Source organism: Clarias gariepinus, chromosome 1, assembly GCF_024256425.1.
Source record: "Clarias gariepinus isolate MV-2021 ecotype Netherlands chromosome 1, CGAR_prim_01v2, whole genome shotgun sequence".
Taxonomy (NCBI): domain Eukaryota; kingdom Metazoa; phylum Chordata; class Actinopteri; order Siluriformes; family Clariidae; genus Clarias; species Clarias gariepinus.
In genome coordinates, this window is record NC_071100.1 from 36585419 (window position 1) to 36608372 (window position 22954).

General features: G+C 37.1%; 2 protein-coding genes across 2 annotated transcripts; one reads left to right on the plus strand and one right to left on the minus strand.

Annotated features, from left to right (window-relative positions):
* The first annotated feature begins 1177 nt into the window (after positions 1–1177).
* zgc:56231 (uncharacterized protein LOC406257 homolog) lies at positions 1178–9574 on the plus strand. Its single transcript, XM_053492657.1, has 18 exons — positions 1178–1444; positions 1521–1613; positions 1811–1930; positions 2015–2153; positions 2798–2982; positions 3115–3208; positions 3899–4075; positions 4358–4469; positions 4565–4627; positions 4720–4866; positions 5976–6141; positions 6299–6478; positions 6648–6787; positions 7604–7769; positions 7851–7968; positions 8048–8118; positions 9105–9224; positions 9301–9574. The coding sequence occupies exons 1-18, from the start codon at positions 1322–1324 to the stop codon at positions 9529–9531; spliced, it is 2445 nt and encodes an 814-aa protein (XP_053348632.1). The 5' UTR covers positions 1178–1321; the 3' UTR covers positions 9532–9574.
* Positions 9575–10157: 583 nt separating this feature from the next.
* LOC128519073 (tyrosine-protein kinase Lyn-like) lies at positions 10158–20052 on the minus strand. The gene is made up of 13 exons (XM_053492653.1): positions 19916–20052; positions 18709–18817; positions 18205–18250; positions 17054–17159; positions 16832–16930; positions 15825–15928; positions 15465–15614; positions 13791–13943; positions 13139–13321; positions 12198–12274; positions 11830–11983; positions 11381–11512; positions 10158–10833 (listed from the first exon to the last, which is right to left on the minus strand). The coding sequence occupies exons 2-13, from the start codon at positions 18808–18810 to the stop codon at positions 10631–10633; spliced, it is 1509 nt and encodes a 502-aa protein (XP_053348628.1). The 5' UTR covers positions 18811–18817; positions 19916–20052; the 3' UTR covers positions 10158–10630.
* Positions 20053–22954: the final 2902 nt, after the last annotated feature.

Consider the following 22954-nt stretch of genomic DNA (forward strand, 5'->3'; position numbering starts at 1 on the left):
TTATAAAGAATCTGTAAACCATAACAGCGAACATAGCATACTTGCCTGTCAATTAATATACACAATGTAATATTAACAAACTATTAGATAAAATACTTGTAAAAAAAAATGAGAGAAGACTTGCCACAATGTGATTCAAATGTGCGGCACAGAGAAGAATGACATCATGTGATGCTCCTCATTTGGCTTTGGGACAAATCATTTCTGTTCTGTTAGTAATTTAATTGACAGCACTTTTGTGAACATCAATACTGTACATTGATGCATTTAAATTGTTTAAATTAGAAAATCCATGTAAAAATATAATTGTTTTAGTATTTAGTCTTTTGGAATAAATGGTTTGAAATAAATAGTTGTTTTTAACTATAAGGGTTTTTAGTCATTATTTTGAAACCAAAAAAACTCTCAGCTGCAAAAGCAGACATGCTAAGAATGGTAACAATTATCTTCATGTTCTATACCACTTATCCTGTATAGGGTCCGAGGGGGCTGGAGCAATCAGAGGAAACCCTGTCCATGAGGTAGGGAACAATCAGTCACATAGGACATTTAACCTAATCTGGACGGACTGTGGGAGGAAACTAATGTACCAAAACCCACCAAGCACGGGGAGAACATGCAAATCCATGCACACAGACCCGAGGCGGGAATCGAACTCGGACCCTTAAGGTTCAAGATTACCGTGCTGATCACTATGCTACCGCAATTTGGCGATATTATCACAATTTTTCAGAGATAAGTGAAGCACATGATGCACATAATGTTTGAAATATGCTCTTCCTTAATAGGCAAAATATGATATTTCTGAATAAAATAATGAAATAAATAAATATACTTATCATCAACAGACAGGAAATGTATCCAAAGTGTAGGTTTGTGTCTGTTTTACTGTTTTAACTGGCACACTTCATCTATTAGCTTACATTCAGTATTACAAAGGATTATTATGGGAGGAGCTGCAAAGTGTCAGAAGTGTTTCAGTGGAGTCAGATTATTGCAACCTTCACACTTGTATAGCTGATTAATGCTCAGCTCTGATTGGAGGGCTGGTTTTGCAGCTCAAACATAATGGCTAGGTGGCACGTTGGGGTGGGGTTTGGACTCATCACTGAAAGTGGATAAAGGTGTTTTACTCTTGGTTTGACGCTGAACCTAAATGTGTTTTTTTCTTGCTACTTTAAACTTTAAAGTCAGTTTGTCAACACTATACACTACTCGTTGGTTTTTGGTCACTCTGAAAGTTACTTTGCTTTGGGAAGCATAGATCATATTTGTGCATTCATTTCTAAAACAAGTGTGTTAGTCCTTTCCAGTCACAGTCATGGCAGCAACAATTGACCTGACAAATGAAGCCACACTTTTGGTGGCCATGGAGTCAACAGCATGTGATCCTCACCATGCTGAGATGCCAGAACTTTCTGGCCTTTCATCCATTACTTCACAGGTAGTCATGGTGCCAGCAACCTTTTATTTGCATGTAGTAGGTGTGATATAAATTCACTTTCTCTGGGTGTTCACAGAGTGAGTCTGTTGATGGATGCGACCAGCAGCTTCGGGTTTTTCTCAGAGTTCGTCCTTTTAGTAAAGAGGAGCTCAACAACAATGAGGACCAGGTTTGTGTCTGTTGGCCTTGATGTTTACATGTTTGCCATGTTGTTTAAATCAGTGGCTCTTGAACCAGTACTTGGAGTCCATGTGCTTTCTGTGTACATTGGTATCATGCAAGCTCGTTGCATCTTTGTTGGTCCCTAAAGTTTGTTTAAGAACCAAAGATGTAGTAAGCATGTTCAATTTGCATTGCCTTCTTCAGCGTTGTGTGGTGTTTGAGAGCACTGAAACTGCTACGCTTCATGCCCCTAAAGGCTCTGCCACCTTGAAGTGCAGTGAAAAAGGCATTGGCCAGCAGGTGCACAAGTTCAGCTTCACCAAGGTAATATTGAGATACCAATACAGTCTTGATACAGTTTATGGCCTTGTGTATACAGTTTTATGAAATAGTATGTTTCTTATGCAGATTTTTGGGCCAGAGTCGACTCAGGCAGAGTTCTTTGATGGGACGATCAAATCACAAGTTCAAGATTTTCTGCATGGCAAGAATGCACTGGTGTTCAGCTATGGAGTAACCAACGCTGGGAAGACACATACCATACAAGGCATGGAATATTATAAGGGGATGTTACACGCATGCAATAGCACAAGATTTCTGCAGGTCTTGAAAGTCTAAATGTGTCTGAAATTATCAAAATATTTAGTTGTTGTTGTTTTGGATTTTTGGCTGCTCTGGGCAAGCGGTTGCCATGTGGACCACCCGGACCGCATATACAAGCTTGGCACAGGTTTTTACGCCGGATGCTCTTGCTGATGAGCCCTCCCATTTTATCTAGGCTGGGGACCGGCACTGTATCCAGTGATCAAAACATTTTTTCTTTTAAAATTAAAATTTACATTGTTAGATTTATTGCAGTTTTGACACCAGACAAAAATAATAATACAGGGCCACTTGCATGAAGCAAAAGTGTATCATAAACAAGAGCTCATGCTGTACAAAAAATATAAAATGGATTTATCCAAATAGTCTTTCTGGTAAAAGTGTGTTCCTGCTAATAAATTGTATTCAAGATATTCTATACTTGTTATATCCTGACTGCTCACAAATGAGTTAAGTGAGATTTAATGTGAGGATACCTTTCGGGTGCCATGTCATGAGGATTGATTCCCCTTCCCCCTCAAGTCTGTTTTGTCTTAATTGGACCAAGTTAACATTTCTTACAGCTCTTATGTATCTGTGTGAGCACAGGCTCTACAAAAGATCCTGGTATTTTACCACGTGCCCTTGAGCTAGTGTTCAGGCACATCAACGGACGCCTGTATGAGCCAATGGACCTGAAGCCGTATCTGAATTCTGATGTACAGAAACTGGATCCTGATCAGCTCAGAATGGAGAGATCTGTTAAGACTTCACTCTTCAGTATGCTCAAAGAGGTACGAATACAAAAGTTCCATGACTTAAGAAAATGTTTTCTTGTGAAGTTCAAATTTATTATTGTGCACACGAACGTTGCGTTTAATATGAGGATGAGTAAGGACGCATCTTATCTTTACTTGTGTCTGTAGGACCCGGAGTCCACTAGAAAGAGCAGGAGTCGGAGTTCCTCCTCATCTTCTGTTAACAGCCTCTCTTTCTCTGGAGTCTCTTATGATCAGACAGGTGATACTGCAATATTTGGGGAAAACCACTTTTTTTTTTTTTTTTTTTTTTTTTTTAACTGTATAGTGTTTTTAACAATGGATGTCACAAGACAGCTTTAAAAAAAGGAAAAAAAATCTGATATAGATTTATACATTTATAGCATTATCAGTTTGTGTTTGAGGAGTATACCAGAGGTGATGATGGCAAGGGAAAAAGCCCCCGAGATTACATGAGGCTGCAATAACGTGGTAGCCAAGTACAAACACTTAAATATGGAGTTCGTCCCCCTTTTGCAGCTATAACAGCTTCCACTCTTCTTAGAAGGCTGTTCACAAGATTTTGGAGTGTTTCTGTGCAAATTCCTTCCTATTCATCCTGTAAAGCATTTATGAGGTCAAACACTGATGTTGGACGAGAAGATCTTTTGTTCCTGTTCATCCCAAAGGTGCTTGATGGGGTTGAGGTCAGAGCTTTGTGTGAGCCAGTCAAGTTCTTCCACACCGAACTCATCAAACCAAGTCTTTATTATCCTTACTTTGTGCACTGAGGCAAAGTTATGTTGAAATAGAAAAGGGCCTTCCCCAAACTGTTGGAACCGTTGCATTGTCTGAAACGCTTGAATTCAATAATCAAGTTTGTCCATAGAGTGTATGGAATTGGATAGTCTAAACATAATTGAGCCATAAACGTGTTTTTTCTGTCTCCCAGTGGACAGTGCAGAGGGAGCTGCTGATGTACAGTCTGTCTACTCGCTGTGGGTTGCTTACTTTGAGATCTACAATGAGCAAGTGTATGACCTGCTGCAGCCTGCGCTCTCCAACAGAACGAAGAGGCGAGCGGCATTGCGTTTGTGTGAGGACAGTGCGGGAAATTCCTATGTTAGAGGTGACTTTTTTTTTTTTTTTTTTTTTTTTAACTGTCAAGAAATTAATGTGCAGTTTTGACCACAAGGGGCAGCATTTTATTTAATTTTCATACTGTACATTGCACCTGAATGGGATTTTTGAGCAAGCAGCGAAGGGGGGGGATGGGATTACTGAAAAGTTTTTTTTTTTTTTTTTTTTTTTTAAGAGCCATGAAGCAAGTAAAATAAATGTATTTGTTTAAAACTTTGATTCAGCAAAAATAGCCATGCCTCTTGCATCAGTGTTCCTCTGTATATTGCAGATCTGAGGTGGGTTAATATACAGAATGCAGAAGAGGCTGCTAAAGTTCTACGTGTAGGCAACAAGAATCGCAGTGCTGCAGCAACCAAAATGAACCAGTCATCCAGCAGGAGGTAGCACTCGTGCCCATAGTGCTTAAATTTGTATACTACTGCTGGACTATGAGTTTTATTTGGTTTTGTGGTGCTGTTTTGTTGTGTATATATAGCCACAGCATCTTTACCGTCAAGCTAATACGCATTGATGGAGCTGATGTCCAAGGAATGTCAGAGTAAGGTGTTTTTTTTTTTTTTTTTTGTCTAGACTGTATATACTGGCTTGTGAATGGCATAGGTGAACTTTTTTTTTTTATTTATTTTTTAGGCTTTCTCTGTGTGACCTGGCTGGGTCGGAGCGCTGCAACAAGACGCAAACGTTTGGAGAGCGCCTGAAGGAAGCCGGGAACATTAACAATTCCCTGCTGATTCTGGGAAAGTGCATTGCAGGGCTACGAAACATCCAAAGTGACAGGTATGGCTGGAAATTACTTCATGTGGAAAATTGCTGATGCATGAGTGTGATAAGAAGGCAATTTTTTATTAGGCCTATATGGTAGAGTGGCCAGAGAGTCTCATCAGATTAGAGAATTTTGTTTCTCATGGTCTAAGAGTCCTTCAGGTGCCCTTGGGCAAACTCTAGGTGGGCTGCCGGGTGCCTTTTACTAATGAGTGGCTTCTGTCTGGCCACTCTACCATATAGGCCTGATGGGTGGATAGAGATGGTTGTCCTCTCTCCACAGAGGACCTCTGAAGTTTCGACAGTGACCATCGGGTTCTCGGTCACCTCCCTGACTAAGGCCTTTCTCCCCTGATCGCTTGGTTTAGATGGCTGGCCAGCTCTAGGAAGAGTCCTGGTGGTTTCGAACTTCTTTCACTTACAGATAATGGAGGGCACTGTGCTCATTGGGACCTTTTTAAAGTGGCAGAAAATTTTCTGTAACCTTCCCCATACTTGTGCCCCGAGACAATCCTGTCTCGGAGGTCTACAGACAATTTGACTTCATGCTTGGTTTGTGCTCTGACATGAACTGTCAACTGTGGGACCTTATATAGACAGGTGTGTGCCTTTCCAAATTATGTCCAATTAACTGAATTTACCACAAGTGGACTCCAATTAAGCTGCAGAAACATCTCAAGGATGATCAGGGGAAACAGGATGCGCCTGAGCTCAATTTTGCGAACGCTGTGAATACTTATGTACATGTGCTTTCTCAATTTTTTAATTTTTTTTTATAAGTTTGCAAAAATCTTACTTTAGACTTGTGTAGAATTCACAAGTAAGAATTACTCTTACTTGTGTAGAATTCTGAGGAAAAAAATTTATTTAATCCATTTTAGAATAAGGCTGTGACATAACAATGTGGAAAAAGTAATGTGCTGTGAATACTTTCCGGATGCACTGTATATACAGTATGTAGCAGAGGACATGCACATAAATATGGAGTGCAGGAGTAATGCAGAATGTCTGTAGAGCTTAACTATATTAAAGAATAATTACATGTACTTGGCATTGCTAGTCACAGCACTTGAACAATAAAACAGTTTCTTCTAGTTAATCATCCTCTGCATTTTCTACTGCAGGATGAAGAACAACTACATTCCGTTTCGTGAAAGCAAGCTAACCCGCCTCTTCCAGGGGGTGTTCTGTGGTCGTGGAAGGGCCTCCATGATTGTGAATATCAATCAGTGTGCCTCAACTTATGATGAGACTCTCCATGTCATGAAATTCTCTGCTGTTGCCAAAGAGGTACTACTACTATAGTGTGTTGGGTACTAGGAAATATTGTCAGCATGATTTAAAGTAAAAATATGTCTTTAAATCAAGGATGGAGATGGTATATAATTATTTTTTTTTCCCGTGGCATGATTTGCAGTCAAAAATAACGCTCACTTTTGCTTGTCAGGTCGTTCAGGTGATCCAACCTCGCTGTCTCGAGTCTCTGGCACCACGCCTGCTTGGTCGAGATGGAAAGCCTTTGCTAAACAATGGGGTGCTTGACAGCCAGGCAGTGGATGCCTACCTGTCAGAGGACGAGCTGTTGGATGGGGATGAAGATGCGGATATGTCAATATTACCTCAGGAGGTAATTTTTTGTTTATTTTTTCCTCTGTAGCTGCGGCTATGTATCATGCAGATGTTACAATGCAACATGGTAAATGTGATTCTATAAAGTACGTACCACAGGTGGCAAAATGTTCTTTTCATTAAGGGGAAAATAAGACTTGTTCATTAAGAAGAGCGCATGTGTGTAGGAACTGTTGAATTTGGTGGAGAGTCTACGGGCAAAGCTGTTGGCTGAGCGTAAGAAAAATCTGCTGCAGGAGATTCAGATTCGCAGAGAGATGGGCGACGCCATGATGCAGCAAATTATGGAGATTGAAGAACTTCACAGGTGTGTCTGTACTCCTGTTTGGTTTGTAAATTATGAAATTGCAGAGTTTTAAAATGTGCAAAAAAGACTTGCATTCTTTCTTGAGGCTTACATAATTTATATTTTAGATTTGGTATACATGAGGTAACACATCCTTGGAGGACTTGCATATATAACTTTTAAAAAGTGTATTATAATGCATGAATTGTCCTTTTGGTTGCGGAAAATTTTCTGTCTTGTTTACATTGTTTTATTCGCAAGATCCTCAATTTGATTCGTCAAATGGCCAATCTCATTTTGTTAATTGTAGATGTTCAAAGAATGAATTGAGATGCACATGGTGGTTTGAGCACTGAAATTAATTTAACCAGGCAAAATAGGTTTTTGAATTGGGGGTGGAGGACTAGTTTAAATGTGTTTTGTCTTGAGGGTTTAGTTTCTTGTAAAATAACGGTAGGTCTTCTACTGCAATATATGTAAAAACCACTGATTCATTGTACAATTATTTACTCACATTACCATACATGAAATGCATTCGACTGGAGGCTTCTATAAAATGCCTAGCGCTTTAACTAGAAGTGCTACAAAGCAGAGTGAGCAGGAAAGTCAATTCATTTTCTGTGGTTTGGATAAAAGATAAGCAGATGGCTATTTGTGACTTTGGTACTTTGCTAAATGAGACTTGACTAATATAGTCATGCACAAGTGAATGTATCGGAAGAAAAACGCAGAAAAGAGTTTTGACCCAGCTGTGGGTATAATTCTGCACAGAAGCTACCCATAATGGTAAGACAATTTTAAATAAGCGAGTTGACAATTTTGTCTGCTGACTTGTAGTCGCCAGATGGCAGATATGAAGGAGAGTTACGAGGAAAAAATGGACAGCACGTTTGAGATGTATAAAGAGGCGCTGAAGGAGCACGCCTACCAGTGTGCACTGGAACGTCTTGAAGAAGAATACGTCCCAGTAGACGAGTTCACGGCTGAGCAGGACCGAGCTAAGGTGTCCGGGGGCGGGGGGGACCAATCGCTGAATTACTGTATGTCTATCCATTCTGGCTCACTCGGTTTCCTGTTCGATTAGGAGCTTGAGAGGCGTGTGCATGAGTTGGAACGGAAGCAACATGGTTCTGCATCAGTTCTTCTTCAGCAGGAGAGTTCAACACAGACTGACCTGGCGCAACCAAGCACGGAGGAGACGGGTTGGTTGATTTTGTACATGTGGCTGTTTCTTTGGCCTTTTTAAAGCCTGAACATCAGCTTTGCTTTTTGCCTTTTAAGATTCAGAGCGGTTCAAGCTTCTCTACAAAGAAAAGTGTGCTGTGGAACAGGTGTGCGCAGAAAAACAAGAGGTAAATTACGTTACTAATGCCTTATGTATGTATGTTCTGATGCCCAAGTCATGTTCTGTATAGCACAGACTGCTTTGTGGAAACGAGTTCACTTAATCAGCTTTCATTTAAGCAGTAGGTGCATGATGCATCCCATACAGTCCAACTATAAGGACATGTGAGCTATTTAAAGAAGGGGGATGGGGGCAGCACCACCACCACTTAGTCCTAGATTCTGCCACTGGGAAGCACTGTTTAACATGTCTTGCCTGAAATCTTGAATGGGTGTTCAATGAGTTTGAATTTTGTTAATGGTGAAAATATAGAATGCTATTTTTTTTTTATTTTCATGCTGCCCTCATGACTCATGGGTGGGGTTATTCTGAAAGACACCACTATAATCAGGATAGAAATGCTTCATCATAAGATGATCAGTCTGGAATAACTTCATTGGTTTTGATTTGTAATTCCTCTTGCCTCTAAGGCATTGATTCCCAAACACTGGGTCACAACCCACAGGTGGGTCACAGGAGATTTTATTTGGCTTACTGCTTATGCAATTTTATGCCTGCAGTACACCTTTCAGTCACATGGGGGGTGTAAGGTTTCTACCACTGTCATGGATTCCATCAACAGGTAGAGGAAATAAAATCAGATGTAATCTGTGTACTGTCTATAAATGCATTTAATTTGTAACGTCTAGTTCCGTTGTTGACTTTTACAATTAAAAAGATTTTTTTTTGCATGTTATTAAAAATAAGTTGTGGTTCATCATCGAGTATGTGGCCGATCTTAGAAATGGCTGGTTTACCATTCAAGGTAAAATATGTGTCAGTGGGAATAAAAATGATGTAACTGTTCATGTGCATACAGAATGTCAACGCAATGGGGCTAATATTTGTTTTTTCATTAGTCACCCATGGAAAAAAATAAAAAATCAAATTATTACCCAAATATTATAAATTATATAGAATGTGATTACTTTTCTTAATGTTTTTTTTGTCAAGTTGATTGTATCTCTTGAGAAACGAATCAACGAGTTGAACGAGACTCTGCAGGAAGCCGGAGAGAGCTACATGGAGAAACTTGGAGAAGTTCAAAATTTACAGAATAAGCTCAATTACCAGGTATGTTAACGCTGTGATCCTCGAACGCAAACACATTCATAACTGTGCTCACCTGTTCACATCTTCCTGTCACCAGGAGCAAGAAACCGAGCATTTACAGCGGGAGCTCAGTGAGAGAGCTCTGGAGCTGCACAGTGTCAAGGAGGACCTGGCCAAGCTAACGCGTGACTCTGTGGGACAATCTCGCCCAAAACGGGGACTGCTGGTAAACATCAAAGAGACCATGTCCTCTCCGGCATCAGGAACACTCTGCCGCACAATCAGGAAATCAGTCCGCACTACCACGTCCTTGAGGAAAAAGCCCTGATTGAATGTTTTTTATGCATAATTAAATGGATGTCTGATTTTTATTGTGACTTGTCATTTTTATTAATTTAATAAATTCTTTTTACAAAAATCAATTTCCTGTCATCTGAAAAATTCTGTACAGTAAAAAGGTTCATGTAAAACATCCTACAACTGTGTAATGCTATAACACTAATGCAAGGTTTTTGGATTACTAATGATCTACCATAATCTTTAACATTAGAGATTGCTTTAAGTGGTCTTCACTGGTGGGCCATGGTGGACACATTTTGGTGTTTGGCATCCCATGCTTACATTTTAAATTTAAGAGCAAAGGTAAAACTTATTTACAAAGGGTTTTGCTTTCAGACATTAGCAGTAGCAATTTTTATTATTTTTTTTTTTAAGGCTACACTGTTTTTGGTCTGTACATTTGGGTGGAAACCCTATCAAAGAACATTTTAAATGCAGGAAAATGTTAAAATATAAATATATTAAAAAAATCTTAATCTTTCATAAAATGTCAGTGAGTCTGTGCTCAACATAGCCTCATATTCCCACTCTAGGCTGACTGGGAACCAAAATGTTATCTGTATCTGATCAGCCCATCTGGCACCACCAATCAAACCATAGTCAAAGCTCATAAACTTGTATTTCCCGAATATTGTGTTTAATACAAACTTTAGCTGAAACGTTGGACCCGTATCTGCATGAATTGGTGCATTGTGCTGCTCCCATATGATTAGCTGACTGGATAATGGGGTGCTCCTATTAAAGTGGCCAGTGAGTGCAGTTCAATTTGTGTACACAGGACTGAGCTGTGGGCTCTTTGTTTGAAGGTTTTCATCTCGTTCCTTTTGAAATTCTTTCACATGAAATGAAATGTCGATCACTAAAAAAAAATGAATACATAATTTAATAATTACTATGCAGGGGCAGGACAGACTCCACCTTCTGAGTTGAAGTTTCTTATTTTTTTTGTCCCTCTCAAGGTTTTCTCTTTCTTTGTGCAATTTCAGGAAGTGTGTCCTTGGCAAAGTGGCCCTCAACCTGCTCACTGGATGTTGCTGGAGCTCTCATGTCCACATCATGTTCATGACTGTTTTGGATCTGGCATGGTATCATGGCTGGCTCTGGTACTGGCCCTCTGTGGATGTGTAATAGTCCTCCAGGACACTCTGCATGAAATCGAAAGTGGGTCGCTCCTCTGGTTTGGCCTTCCAGCATGAAGTCATGATGTCGTACAGTTCAGATGGGCAGTTTTCAGGACACTGCATGCGATAACCACGCTGCACTCGTGCCATCACTTCGCCGTTGCTTAAACCTGAAGGAGAGGGAAAATGCCAGGAACACTTTATATTATTTTAAAATAGGTTTCGTGGTTCTTTGCATAACTCAATAATATGTGTATATTTTTTAACCTAACTTTTTTTTTTATATAATTGCATTTTACGTACAGTATATGCTTGATACAGAATGTGTGTAGCAAGAAAAAATATTTTTTTTGGCCACTTGAGAGCAGCAAACACCACTCTGTATTAAATATTTCTTTTACTAGAGCACAGTTTCCCATCCCTGGTCCTGGCCCTGTCTGTTACATTTAAATATTTTTGCTCCTAACACATCTGATTCAATAATCAACTTACAAATGGGAAGGTAAAAATGGGAAAATATTTAAATAGTTATGGCAGAAGGCACTTCAAAACTAAACTCTTGGAATAAATGATGCTGTATTTAAAAGCCTTTACATCCTATTTGACGTAAAACTAAATTAAAACTGGTATCACAGGTTGATTTTAACATATAAATAATGAAAGTTCTGTTACACAAATTTGGTTAAGGAAGTGGTTAGGTAATGTAGTTATATTAACCTGAATAGGGGATTCTACCGAAGGTGATGATCTCATAGAGAAGAATGCCAAATGACCACATATCTGATTTGATGGTGAATGAACCATAGTTTATAGCTTCTGGTGCAGTCCATTTAATGGGGAATTTAGCACCTAAAATAACAGAGAAAACAGTCAGTATTAAGTGAACATTTAAGAGGAAAGTGCTTTGCAATTTGTTGTATGAATTATCTAACTTTAATGAGGCTGGCTGCTATTCATTCATTCATTCATTCATTCTCCATCCATCCATCTATCCATCCATCCAATCATTCATGCAATCTAGTCTACTAGAGACCTGCGGAAAACCCATAAAGACACAGGAAGTACATGAGAGGTTTAACCAAGATATTGGGGCTGTGAGACAGAAATGCAACCCACTGTCCCTTAGTCACTGGAGTGGGATAGAAACTGGGTTTATGTGCTTATACCTTCCCTGGCTGAATATTCATTGTCCTCGATGACCCTAGCCAGGCCGAAGTCAGCAATCTTGCACAGCAGACTTTCACTGACGAGTACATTTGCAGCTCTCAGGTCTCTGTGAATGTAGTTCTTCTTTTCGATGTACGCCATGCCTTCTGCAATCTGATGTACAAAAACACCAAAGCATTTTCCATTATGCACCACTCCTAGTGATGCTGAACACTCAAGTTCTGCTTTTGCCTGATTACACACACCATGCTTCACAGAAAGTCTCAGTTCTTCTAAAATATTTATGTAATTCTGAGAATACCAAGCACCTGTTATAAAAAAGGTATGGCTACTTGATGGAATTTAACTTGCATGTCATAATACGTACTTGAGCTCCAAAGTCAATCAGTTTAGGCAGCTGTATTTTTCTGCCTGGTGGACTTTTCAGAAAGTCTAACAAGCTCCCTAAGAGCAAGAAACAGAGAATGCAAACAGCATTAAGCACGTCAGAAAATTTCTAAACAGTCCAGAAGGTTAATTTTATCAGGCAACAAGGTTGCAGATGCACGTTTGCTTTTGTCTTGTGTTTATTTCTGTGCAAAAAGTTTTATTCTGGTTGTAACAAAGCATGAATAAATTATTCAGATTGAACAGATAATGGATTCTAAGAAAATATTAATACAGCAGATGATTCAAGGGAAAAAATGCACCGTGGTGTGTATTTCTAATTTACAGTAAATATTTAAAAATCTTGGAACTTTTGCTCTACAACAAGCTTTCTCCAACACTATTAAAAGAAAGTTTGTTGGAATATTATATGGCCATTATAATAATTTGCTGACTTGCTTGGACTTTAACACTAAAACCTGATTAAATCTGCTTGAGTATAAATAGGCGGTCATTTTTGTAAAGTGTAATCATAATAATAATTTACTGATCTGCAAAGGATCTCACTGCTTTGAAAAACGTTCCATGGTTACGCCACATTAGATTCGAAAAAAAAAAAAAAGCTGCCAAAAAATTTCACAAGGTGTCTAGTTCAGGAGTTGAATAAGGTTCTGCAAATGGCTATTTGTTAAATTTGAGAATTAATTTGTTTTCTTTTCTCCATCATCCCTGTCTTTTTAATGGTATAGTGGTATAGGAAAAAAATAACCAAAAAAAAAATAAAAAAATAATATATATATATATATATATATATATAATTTTTTTTAAATAAATATATAACAGAAAAAAAGCTTCCAGTTTCGTACACACCTATTCCCAATTGAATAAGAAAATTTTAAACATTAAACAAATACAAATCTGCTCATTATCCCAAGTGTGTACCATTAGCCATGAATTCAGTGATGATGTAGAGGGGCTGTGATTTGGTGACCACGGCGTAAAGGCGGACGAGGCGGTCATGCCGCAGAGTTTTCATCAAGTTAGCCTCCTCCAGAAATGCCTCAACTGACATGCTTCCTGGCTTCAGGGTCTTCACTGCCACTTTAGTAACGTTGTTATACATTGCTGGAAAGAGAGATGGTAAGAGAGCAGGTAAAGCGCTCTGAATAATCAAATAATTCATTGTTGTTGTTGGTCTTTCGGGATATACAGCGGAATACCCAGTCCGCACTACAACTTGGCACAGGTTTTACGCCGGATGCCCTTCCTGACGCAACCCTCCCATTTTATCCGGGCTTGGGACCGGCACTGCATCCAGTGGCTGGGATTTGGGCACTGGCTGGGAATCGAACCCGGGCCTTCCCCATGGCAGGCGAAACACCCACCACTGTTCAAATACCCACCTGCCCTAATCAAATAATTCATTGATATTCAAAAAGCTTTGTTAAAATAAAAGTGGAAAATATATTATTTAGTCTATCATTTGATGTAATTAGTAAAACTACCAAATAAATAAATAAATGTTTCCTTAAGAGTAAAGCAGAAGTAAATAGCATAGAAGAACACAGCAGGTTGGATAGGAAACAGAACTCACCTAACCAGACCTCACCAAACTGACCAGCTCCGAGCCTCTTTGTCATATGAAGAGATTCCTTGGAAATTTCCCAAGCATCTTCATCCCACTGGATTGCTTTTTTAGGTTTCACACATGGTTCGCCTAATTTCTGACATAAACCATATGCCTGCCCTGCAAACACATAAACACAGGGGTGTAAGCACCAGAACAATCATAAGGAACTCAATTTTTGAAAACAATTGTAATGTTTATCAGACATCATAATTATATTTGAGGTTAAGGGAGGCTGACTTATTTACTAAAATTTATGCATTACATTTGTAAGTCATTTACTATGTAATAAAATCACTGTTAAAAATAATTGTGCGTGAAAAAAGATTTGTGTGTAATTCTGTGTTTTGTCTGAGTTGGATTCCAAATATTTTTATGAAAAAAAGAAAAACAATACACTCCATTGGCACATTTTTTGATGTTTATGAGAGAACAATAAATAAAGTACCAAATGTGCTAATGTAAAAAATTTGTTCATGTAATAGAGGAGTTGTAAAAATGAGTTTTGTGTCTGTAAATGGTCAGAGTCGTATGTGTCAGAGTTGTACTGTAACATACACACAAAATCTTGAATCTGTAAACTGTTGTGGCCATAGATTTTGAAATCCAACTCGGACAAAACACAGAATTACACACAAATCTTTTTTTTTACGCACAATTATTTTTGACAGTGATTTTATTCCATATGATTTTATTACGTAATTTACACTCTTATTGGGATTTTCACATTAGCACATTTGGTACTTTTGTTACCTAATTAACATAAAATGTGCCAATGAAGTGTTTGGTTTTTCATTTTTCCCTTTGTTGATTTAAAATAAAAATATTCACTGCAAGACAGCATGGGCGCTTAATTGTTAGCACTGTCACCTTGCTCCCGCAGGGTCCTGGTTTGATTCTTGTCTTTGTATGCATGGAGTTTGCTTGGTGGGCTTCCCCCCACAGTCCAGTTACATGCAGATTAGGCTAATTGTCATTCCCAATTTGCCCGTAGTGTGTGAATGAGTGTGTGTATGTGTGTGCCCTGAAATAGATCGACACCCTGTCTAGGTTATACCTCGCCTCATTCCCTAGGCCTCCTGGGATTGGCTCTAGACACCCTGCAAACTTGTATACAGAATAAAGCGGTATATATGATGAGTGAGTGAGTGATATTTGCAGAAGTAGACAGCATAAATTAAAACTCGCATGGAAAACTGGACTATCTGATCAGTAAGCAGTAAAAAAAACGACTCTATTTGGATTGTCCAAGGCAATGTTTACTGTTTTGTTTGAATGTGTGTGAAAATCCCCAAATGCAAATATGACTGGATGTGAATGATTTGTTAGAAGAAGGGTCTTTTGCTTGATCAGTTTCTCTTGTGTTTCCAAAATTGCTTTTTCACTTAAACTGGATTTAAAAAACAAAACAAAAAAAAAAACATATATTTATATATAAAAAAATGCAAAAAGCAACCGAATAACAAGTAATAAGACCTTGCCTATTGATAACTAATTTTCTATTCTCTATTGTTAAAAACCAATGATATAAAGAAAGAATATCAAGTAGGGTTTTAATAACAATATAAATGTGTTTATATGCACATTTATTTTAAGTTCTATATACAATACATACTTTGTGCTTTTTCTGGTTTTACATACTCTGATAGGCTGCAATCAGGTCATCTAACGTTTTGAAAGTCATTCTTGGAGTAATGTAAAATCCTCCGTCTTCCAACAGGCGTATCTTATAATGCTTTACCACACCTGAACCATTAGGACCCACATCTCTTATTGACATAGAGTAACTTCCTGTACACAACAAAAAAAATATGTTTACATACCATGCACAAATCATATGAAATAATCTTACAAATCCTCCTTTATGAGGAAATCTGAATATGAATTAGTTTCACTCAAATTAAATGAAATTGTTTGATTAAGTAAATGTTCTCTTGGTAGTCAAAAATGAGTGTTTCCCTTTATTGCGTGTGTGTGGGTGAGTTTATGTGTACAGCAGACCTGCGGTTGTCTCACTCTGGCGTATAAGGAAGGCACCTGTCTTATTGGCAGGAGACAGGAGGTTTCTCTCAGCTGATATTCTGCTAATGTTTTTAAAGTACCATCTGTAAAAAACACAAAGTGAAAGGTGTGTGAGAAAAAGTGCGAGTCAGTGGAAAGAGTCTATGTTTGTCTCTCTTTTCCAGAGTATTACATATATAAGTAATGTGAAATATAATGAATTCGATGAGAACTTGAACTACTTATACAGTATAAATAATATTTTGGAGGAATTTAAAATGTAGCATAAAGAAAAAAAACTAATTAAACAAGTTACTGAACTGAATAAAACGAGTTATTGAACTGAATGCACATTACGGTATCGATATTTAAATATACATACCATTTTTTTATGCAATATAAATATTGCTAAATATACTGTCCAAACTGCATTCGTATTAATCATATTAATTATTTGATTAATTAAAGTGTTTTTAAAACAGGAAAACTTGTCAGAACTGAATGAAATGTGATCAAGAATTTATAACAGTGCTAATGTTCAGGACTTAAACTTGACCCTCATCATGAATTGAATTTACTTTAAAGCAAGCCACATATGGTTAGAGAACTGTGTGTACATGGCTTTTTAATGGTTACCTTTGCAAAGCAAGCAGGTATGTATTTATTCCATTTAACATAAACTTTCCATAGAGAGTCTGAATTTTTTTTGTTATTCAAAATCATACTCACTTTCATTCACTCACTCACTCACTCAACATCGGAGTGCCAATTCATCACACACACACAGAAACACATGCCTATTCGCACACTACGGGCAATTTGAGAATGCCAAATACCCAAATCTGCATGTCTTTGGACTGTTGGAAAAAAACAACAGAGTACCTGGAGGAAACCCACCATGCAAGGAGAGAACATGCAAACTCCATGCACACAGTCCCCGCATAATTTTACAATACCTTTAGTATATTTTACAATATAATAAATGTACAATATGAAAAATGCCTTACTCTTTGGTGTCCATGGTTTCCTCTAGCTTCACGTAATTGGAAGGTATTAATCCTACTTTGCCAGAAGAAAGTGACTTTCCTTTCCACCACTCGCCATTCCTAACATACAGACAAAACACACTTAGCAGTGGCCGTATTGATAATGGTAGGTTAAAAAAACTATGACATTCAGTTCTTAGAGTGAAAGTGGAAGTCGCATATATTGCTATACAATATACTCACTCATCCAACACTACGAATTTCTCTCCTTTCTTGAAAGTTAGCTCGTTCTTATTCTCGGATTTGTATGAGAATAAGGCAATAACGATTTTGTTGTCTGTGGATGCAGCTGTGGATACATAAATATGATTTTTAGCCAATATACACAAGCAGTTGCTAGAAAGCCCATTTTCTATGCACAGTTTGTCATCTCAGCTCCACTGTGTCTATCTAATTAAAGGAACCATATTCCATAATCGTTGTTCAGTGGTTGTAGTCTTACCACAGTACTGACACGAACAGGATGTTGTTATGATGAAGGAGTGAAGATTAAACACAAATTATGCATGGAAAGGATTAACTACAATCTCTAGCTAGACACATGATGTATAAGATGAACCAACAGGGTTAGGATACACTATACATTACATCCAGGACAAATATTGCAGCTGTGCCTGATACACTCATGCCGGTGCAGCACACATTACCAAGCCAACGCCACTGCTCTGCTCATATGAGGGGGAGACAAATAAAAAACTTGCTTAAAAATGTCTTGTTTATGTTTTGCAAATAGGTTTCACAAGGTGTAATCTCATCTTTCTTTATACTGTACTATGCTGTTTTTTTTTTTCATTTATTTATTTTTTTGTTTAGTAAAAGTGTTTTCCTCTAGTGGCTTCCTCTAAATAAAATTCTTGTGGTTGCGTGAGCAGGCAGTAAAACTAAAGTTTTAAATCGACACATACATACATACTGTACATTGATTATGCAATACTCAATACTCTTTTACTGCTGTAAAATGGCTTGCTTTTCTCTCCCATAGACAGCTCTCTACTCATTTAGGTTTATCTTTTTAAACTAGTGGTTCAAACAAAGATTGGACATTCAAAGCTGTTAATTATTTTAACATTCAACTTAACAGGACACAGCTGGGCTACAAAAGAAGTCATGTGTTCCAATATTTCTGACCACTGTACAATGGGCATATTTTGAAAAAAGGTGCCATGTCTTAAGTTATTCAATGCATCTATATGTAAATATTAGGAAATGAAAACATAAATCTGTCTTAAAAATAGCCTTGCATTTCCAATATTCTCAGAGAGAACTGTGTGTGTGTGTGTGTGTGTGTGTGTGTGTGTGTGTGTGTGTGTGTGTGTGTATGTTTTGCATGTTACCCTCTCCATTCTGGAGAACTTGCCCAGGCAACAGTGCTGATAAATTCTAGAGTCAGAAAACAAGAGTAAGTGTACAGTGGAAACTCTTATATGCAAATATGATTATTATTATTATTTTTTCATAGCAATTATTTGCTTTTGCATATAATTTCAATGACTGTTTGTATCAGGCTCATGAGGGCATGAAGCCAGTTTTTAAAAAGACCTTTAGCATTAAAAATAGTAATAATATTTGATGACAATAATGATGTCATGTAAATAAAACATCCCCCCCTCTTTTTTATTTTCTATAGCTCAAAAATGACTAAATAACTTTTTTTTAAACCATAAGCAATTTTTATGTGAAAATAAATATATTGTAATAATTAACACAAGTTGAAGACATTTAACTTGCTCTACATACATGGATATTTTGAAAAGATGATTAAAGTGTACTGGTAAAACCCTATTAAGAGGAAAGAAAAAAAGAGAAAAAACAATGAAAAGTTTTTGCATTGATTTTACCTGAGTTGGATTACTGGAGTATTTATTAACTTCTAGTCCAGGACCGGGTTTCTGCCTCTGATCCACACCACCACCTGTTTGCCTGGTACTCACACATCCCATACTACCACTGGAGATTGATTGGTTGTTTGATTGGTTGAAAGATATAGATATATATAAATAGTTAGACAGACAGACCGACCATTATGTAGATAAATAGTTGGATAGATAGATTGACAATGGCATTAAAATAAAATGAAACAAAAACATTTAGACAACCATAACAAGTTTGGTCTGCAGTCTAACTTCCCTTTTTACCAGTAATCATGAATATACAGGGCGGCCTAAAAGTCTGGATCCATAGGCCTTTTCCTGACATAAATGTTACATTTTCCAAACCAAAAAGGCTTCAAAACTAACAACCAAAAGATAGAACAGACCAAGACCCAACACCCCTAACAGGTCACCTGAACCCTGTAGTCTATTGGAGAACAGCTGCTGCATTAAAGAAGGAAATCATCTCCTGATCAGTTCTGATGCATTAAGAAATGTTTGACATTCTTGTATTCAGTGTATTCAAAGTCAAAGGACTCCAGTTTAAGCAAATGCTTCAATCTATTTTTCATACTTTAAATGAATGTTTGACTATGAATGCAGTTTTTGAGCCACCTTGTATCAGCAGTTTTAAAGGAATTGGCTCTTACATGGGAGTGTAATTTGGAGATTTGACAGGGACAAAAAAAAATTACATTTTACATCAAATATACAAACAAGAGCATTTTATTGTAATGCTTTAAAAAAAATACATTTTTTTTGTATGATTTTCTCCTTTATGGGTTTCCTTAAACAGATAAATGAGGAACCTCTCAATGTATAAATAGAATATAAAAAAAAAAAAATTGTGTTCATTATCGAAGCTTCATATTTAAAATGTAATTTACTTTTTTTACTCATTACTGTTTTTAAAAATTACTGTTTTATTAACTATTTATCATTACTATAATTATTAGGTATTTTGTTAAATGCTATTTGGTTTTGCTATTTTGATGGAAATCAGTAACCTATCAATTATTAAGTTATTATATTTATGATTGAGACTAGGGTAAACCCCAATTACTCAAAAACAAGCTGTTTATTAATAATGATGTAAGTTGTGTTCAGTGAGTGGAAAGTCCCGTCACATACCATCAAACCCAAATTAGGCTAAGCATTGCTTCAGATTACTCACCTAATTCTTTAAAGTTCTCTCAACCTTAAGAATTCACTTTTATTCCAAAATGATAATATATCACATGTTTTAGCTTCTTTGTCCAGGTTCTCTTAACTCCAGCTTTATCGGCTTGTTGTGACTTTCGGCATTCAAACCCCACATCAACTGCTACCATGATTTGCATAAAAAACCATAAAAAGCACTGGTGATGTTCCAGAGTGTGTTGGCTGAATAACATGCAACATGATGAAGTTTACAGTAAAATGCACATTTCTCAAATGCCAGATTTTCATTAGTTAAAGAAAGGGCTAGAATTTGAAAACCATGCATTGTTAATGACATTAATGTTGTCAAGGCATGCTTTTTTAATGTGGTGTTAACAACAAATGATCTGATGGGTTTCAACTAGTGAATGAGCAATTATGTTTAACAGTTAACCTAAAAAAGTTACATTATTTAGTAAAAATATATTATACCATTAGTAGACGTTGAGATACTGTATATATTACAGTATCTCAACTTCTACTAACTGTGATGGTAAGATGTTTGGGTGTGTTTTTAGTGGTTAAGCATGAGTTCATGTCTGTATACCAGATGCTTCCTTTTACCATGTATGTGTGTTACCATAGCGTACTTATGTGTGCATGTATATACGTAAGTAATGTCCACTATATAAAATTAGTGTGTCTAAATTTCTGTCTATGTAGCTTTTGTACTTTATACACCAAACTCTTAGGTATCTATATATTTGTTTGCTGCGAAAAGTGCTGCTAATATCTCATCTCAGCCCAGTTTCAGTCATTAACACAGTAGTGCATAGCCCCCAGCACTTCTGTTTGTGGTTAGATGAAAAAAAAAGAGCTTTTCTTCTGTCACACAGTCAAGAAAACTGAATAGGAATTTCCGTGTCTTCCACGTCACTGCAAACATCCACCGTTTATCCCTTATCATTTACACCGTCTTAAGTGATATGTTAATTGTTCTTAAGATTTTTATTTTTTGCTAGAAATTTTAACTTAGTACACAGTTTCAGAACTTTGAAATTTTATTAGTGTGCCTTGCTTGCTTATGCTTTCTTTAAATGAATACATTTTAAAATAACATTTAAAAACACATTTAAATAAGTATTTGAACCAACAAAAACCGAAACAGAAGCATAATGGCTTATCAGTTCGCATGATCACCTTGCCTTCAGAGTTGGAGTTTGAATATCACCGCCCATTTGTGAGTGTAGAGTTTGCATGTTCTATATATACAGTCAGATCCATAAATTTTGAAACAAAGATAAGTTATTGTTGTTTTTTTTCATTTGGCCTCTGTACACCACATTATTAAATGTTACACTGTAAATGAAACACTCTTTCATTCTCTTAATTTATATGTTTTGATAAAAATGTGGCTATAACAATTCAAGAATTACAACCATTTTTACCTCCATTTTGAAGGGCTCATAAATAATGGAGCAAATGGCTGACAACAGTTGCATGGCCAGGAATTCCCTCATTACTCCATGACTAGGAGCCTAGGACTGGGAGCCTGTTGTTTCATTACTCCAGGACTAATCATGCCAAAACATCTATTTAGAACATTCTTTAAAAAAAGGCAAAATTCAGCAACAACAAAAGAAGACCATGACAACAAAATTGGATAACCACAGCATTTTGTCTATGGTAAAAAAAGAACCCTTTCACATCTTTTAGCTATATGTAAAGAACACTGTTAAGGAGGTAGGCATGACAATGACAAAGTCTACAGTAAAGAGACGGCTTTTTAAAGTTAAGAATGGGATTTTCCTCACTGGCCAAGTTAGTCACCTGCTGTCAACTCAATAGACTATACTTTTCACTTACTAAAGACAGGACTGAACACAGAAAAATCCACAAACATGCACCAGCTGATAAAAGATGCAGTAAAGGCATTCCAAGTCTGGATTCCAGACTTCAGGCAGTCAAAGGATTTTTCTCCAAATATTAAAGGCACTGCTTATTTTTGTAATTATGGTACTGTAGACATTTACATTTAGCAGATGCTCTTATCCAGAGCGACTTACATTTTTATCTTATTACACATCTGAGGGTTAAGGGCCTTGCTCAAGGGCCCAACAGTGGCAACTTGGTGGTTGTGGGGTTTGAAACTAGGATCTTCCAAACCATAGTCCAATGCCTTAACCACTGAGGTACCCCTGGCCCTGTAGATTGCACCCTTATTTTTAAGTCTCTTCAAATGAGTGTGTGTGTCGGAAAATTGCTGTAATTCCTAAATGGTTAATGCTACACTTTTGTCAAACCCCATTGAATTAAGGCTTAAAGTCTTCACTCACATCTTAAGTATTTCATTTTAAATTGAGTGTGGTGGTGTACAGAGGTCAAATGCCAAAAATGAATATTTGTTCCAAAATATATGGATCTGACTGTACAGTATATATGACTGTGGGTTACCAGAGGTTGCAGTTGCAGTCTTGATTTTGAGCAGTGTGATTTTCCCTACAACAGCACAATAGTCATAGTCCACCCAAGCTCTCTGGGTTCCTCTCACTAGGCAAAAATATTTGGCTAAGTAGGTTGGCTATGGTAAATTGCTGATGAGTGAATAAATGTAAGAATGGATGAATAAACAATAGAAATAAATATAGCATTTTTTTTAATATATAGGAGCATTTCCTTAATCTCAGAATTGCTTTCCATAATCCATTTAATTAAATAAATATAACAAACATGAATCAGATTTAATAGAGGTGAAAGTATAAGGACAAGTATACATGATAAATCTATAGAAACCTTGACAGCATGGGGGACAGGGTCAAATGCCAGCACAGTGCTATTGAGGTCATAAGGATGTGATTGGAATCGTTACAAGGTGAACTGTACTTAATAATCAGTTTGGGATTTTTTTTTGCACAGTTATTCTGGGAATAAAATGAATTCTTAAGTAATGTTGAGTTGGATTATTTTAAGGCCCTTCCTGCTGAGTGATGAGAAAAGAAATGAACAGAAAATCTTAGGTATGTTGGTACAAAAAACTCTGAGTAAATTTTATTTTTGAAAAAAGTCAAAAAAT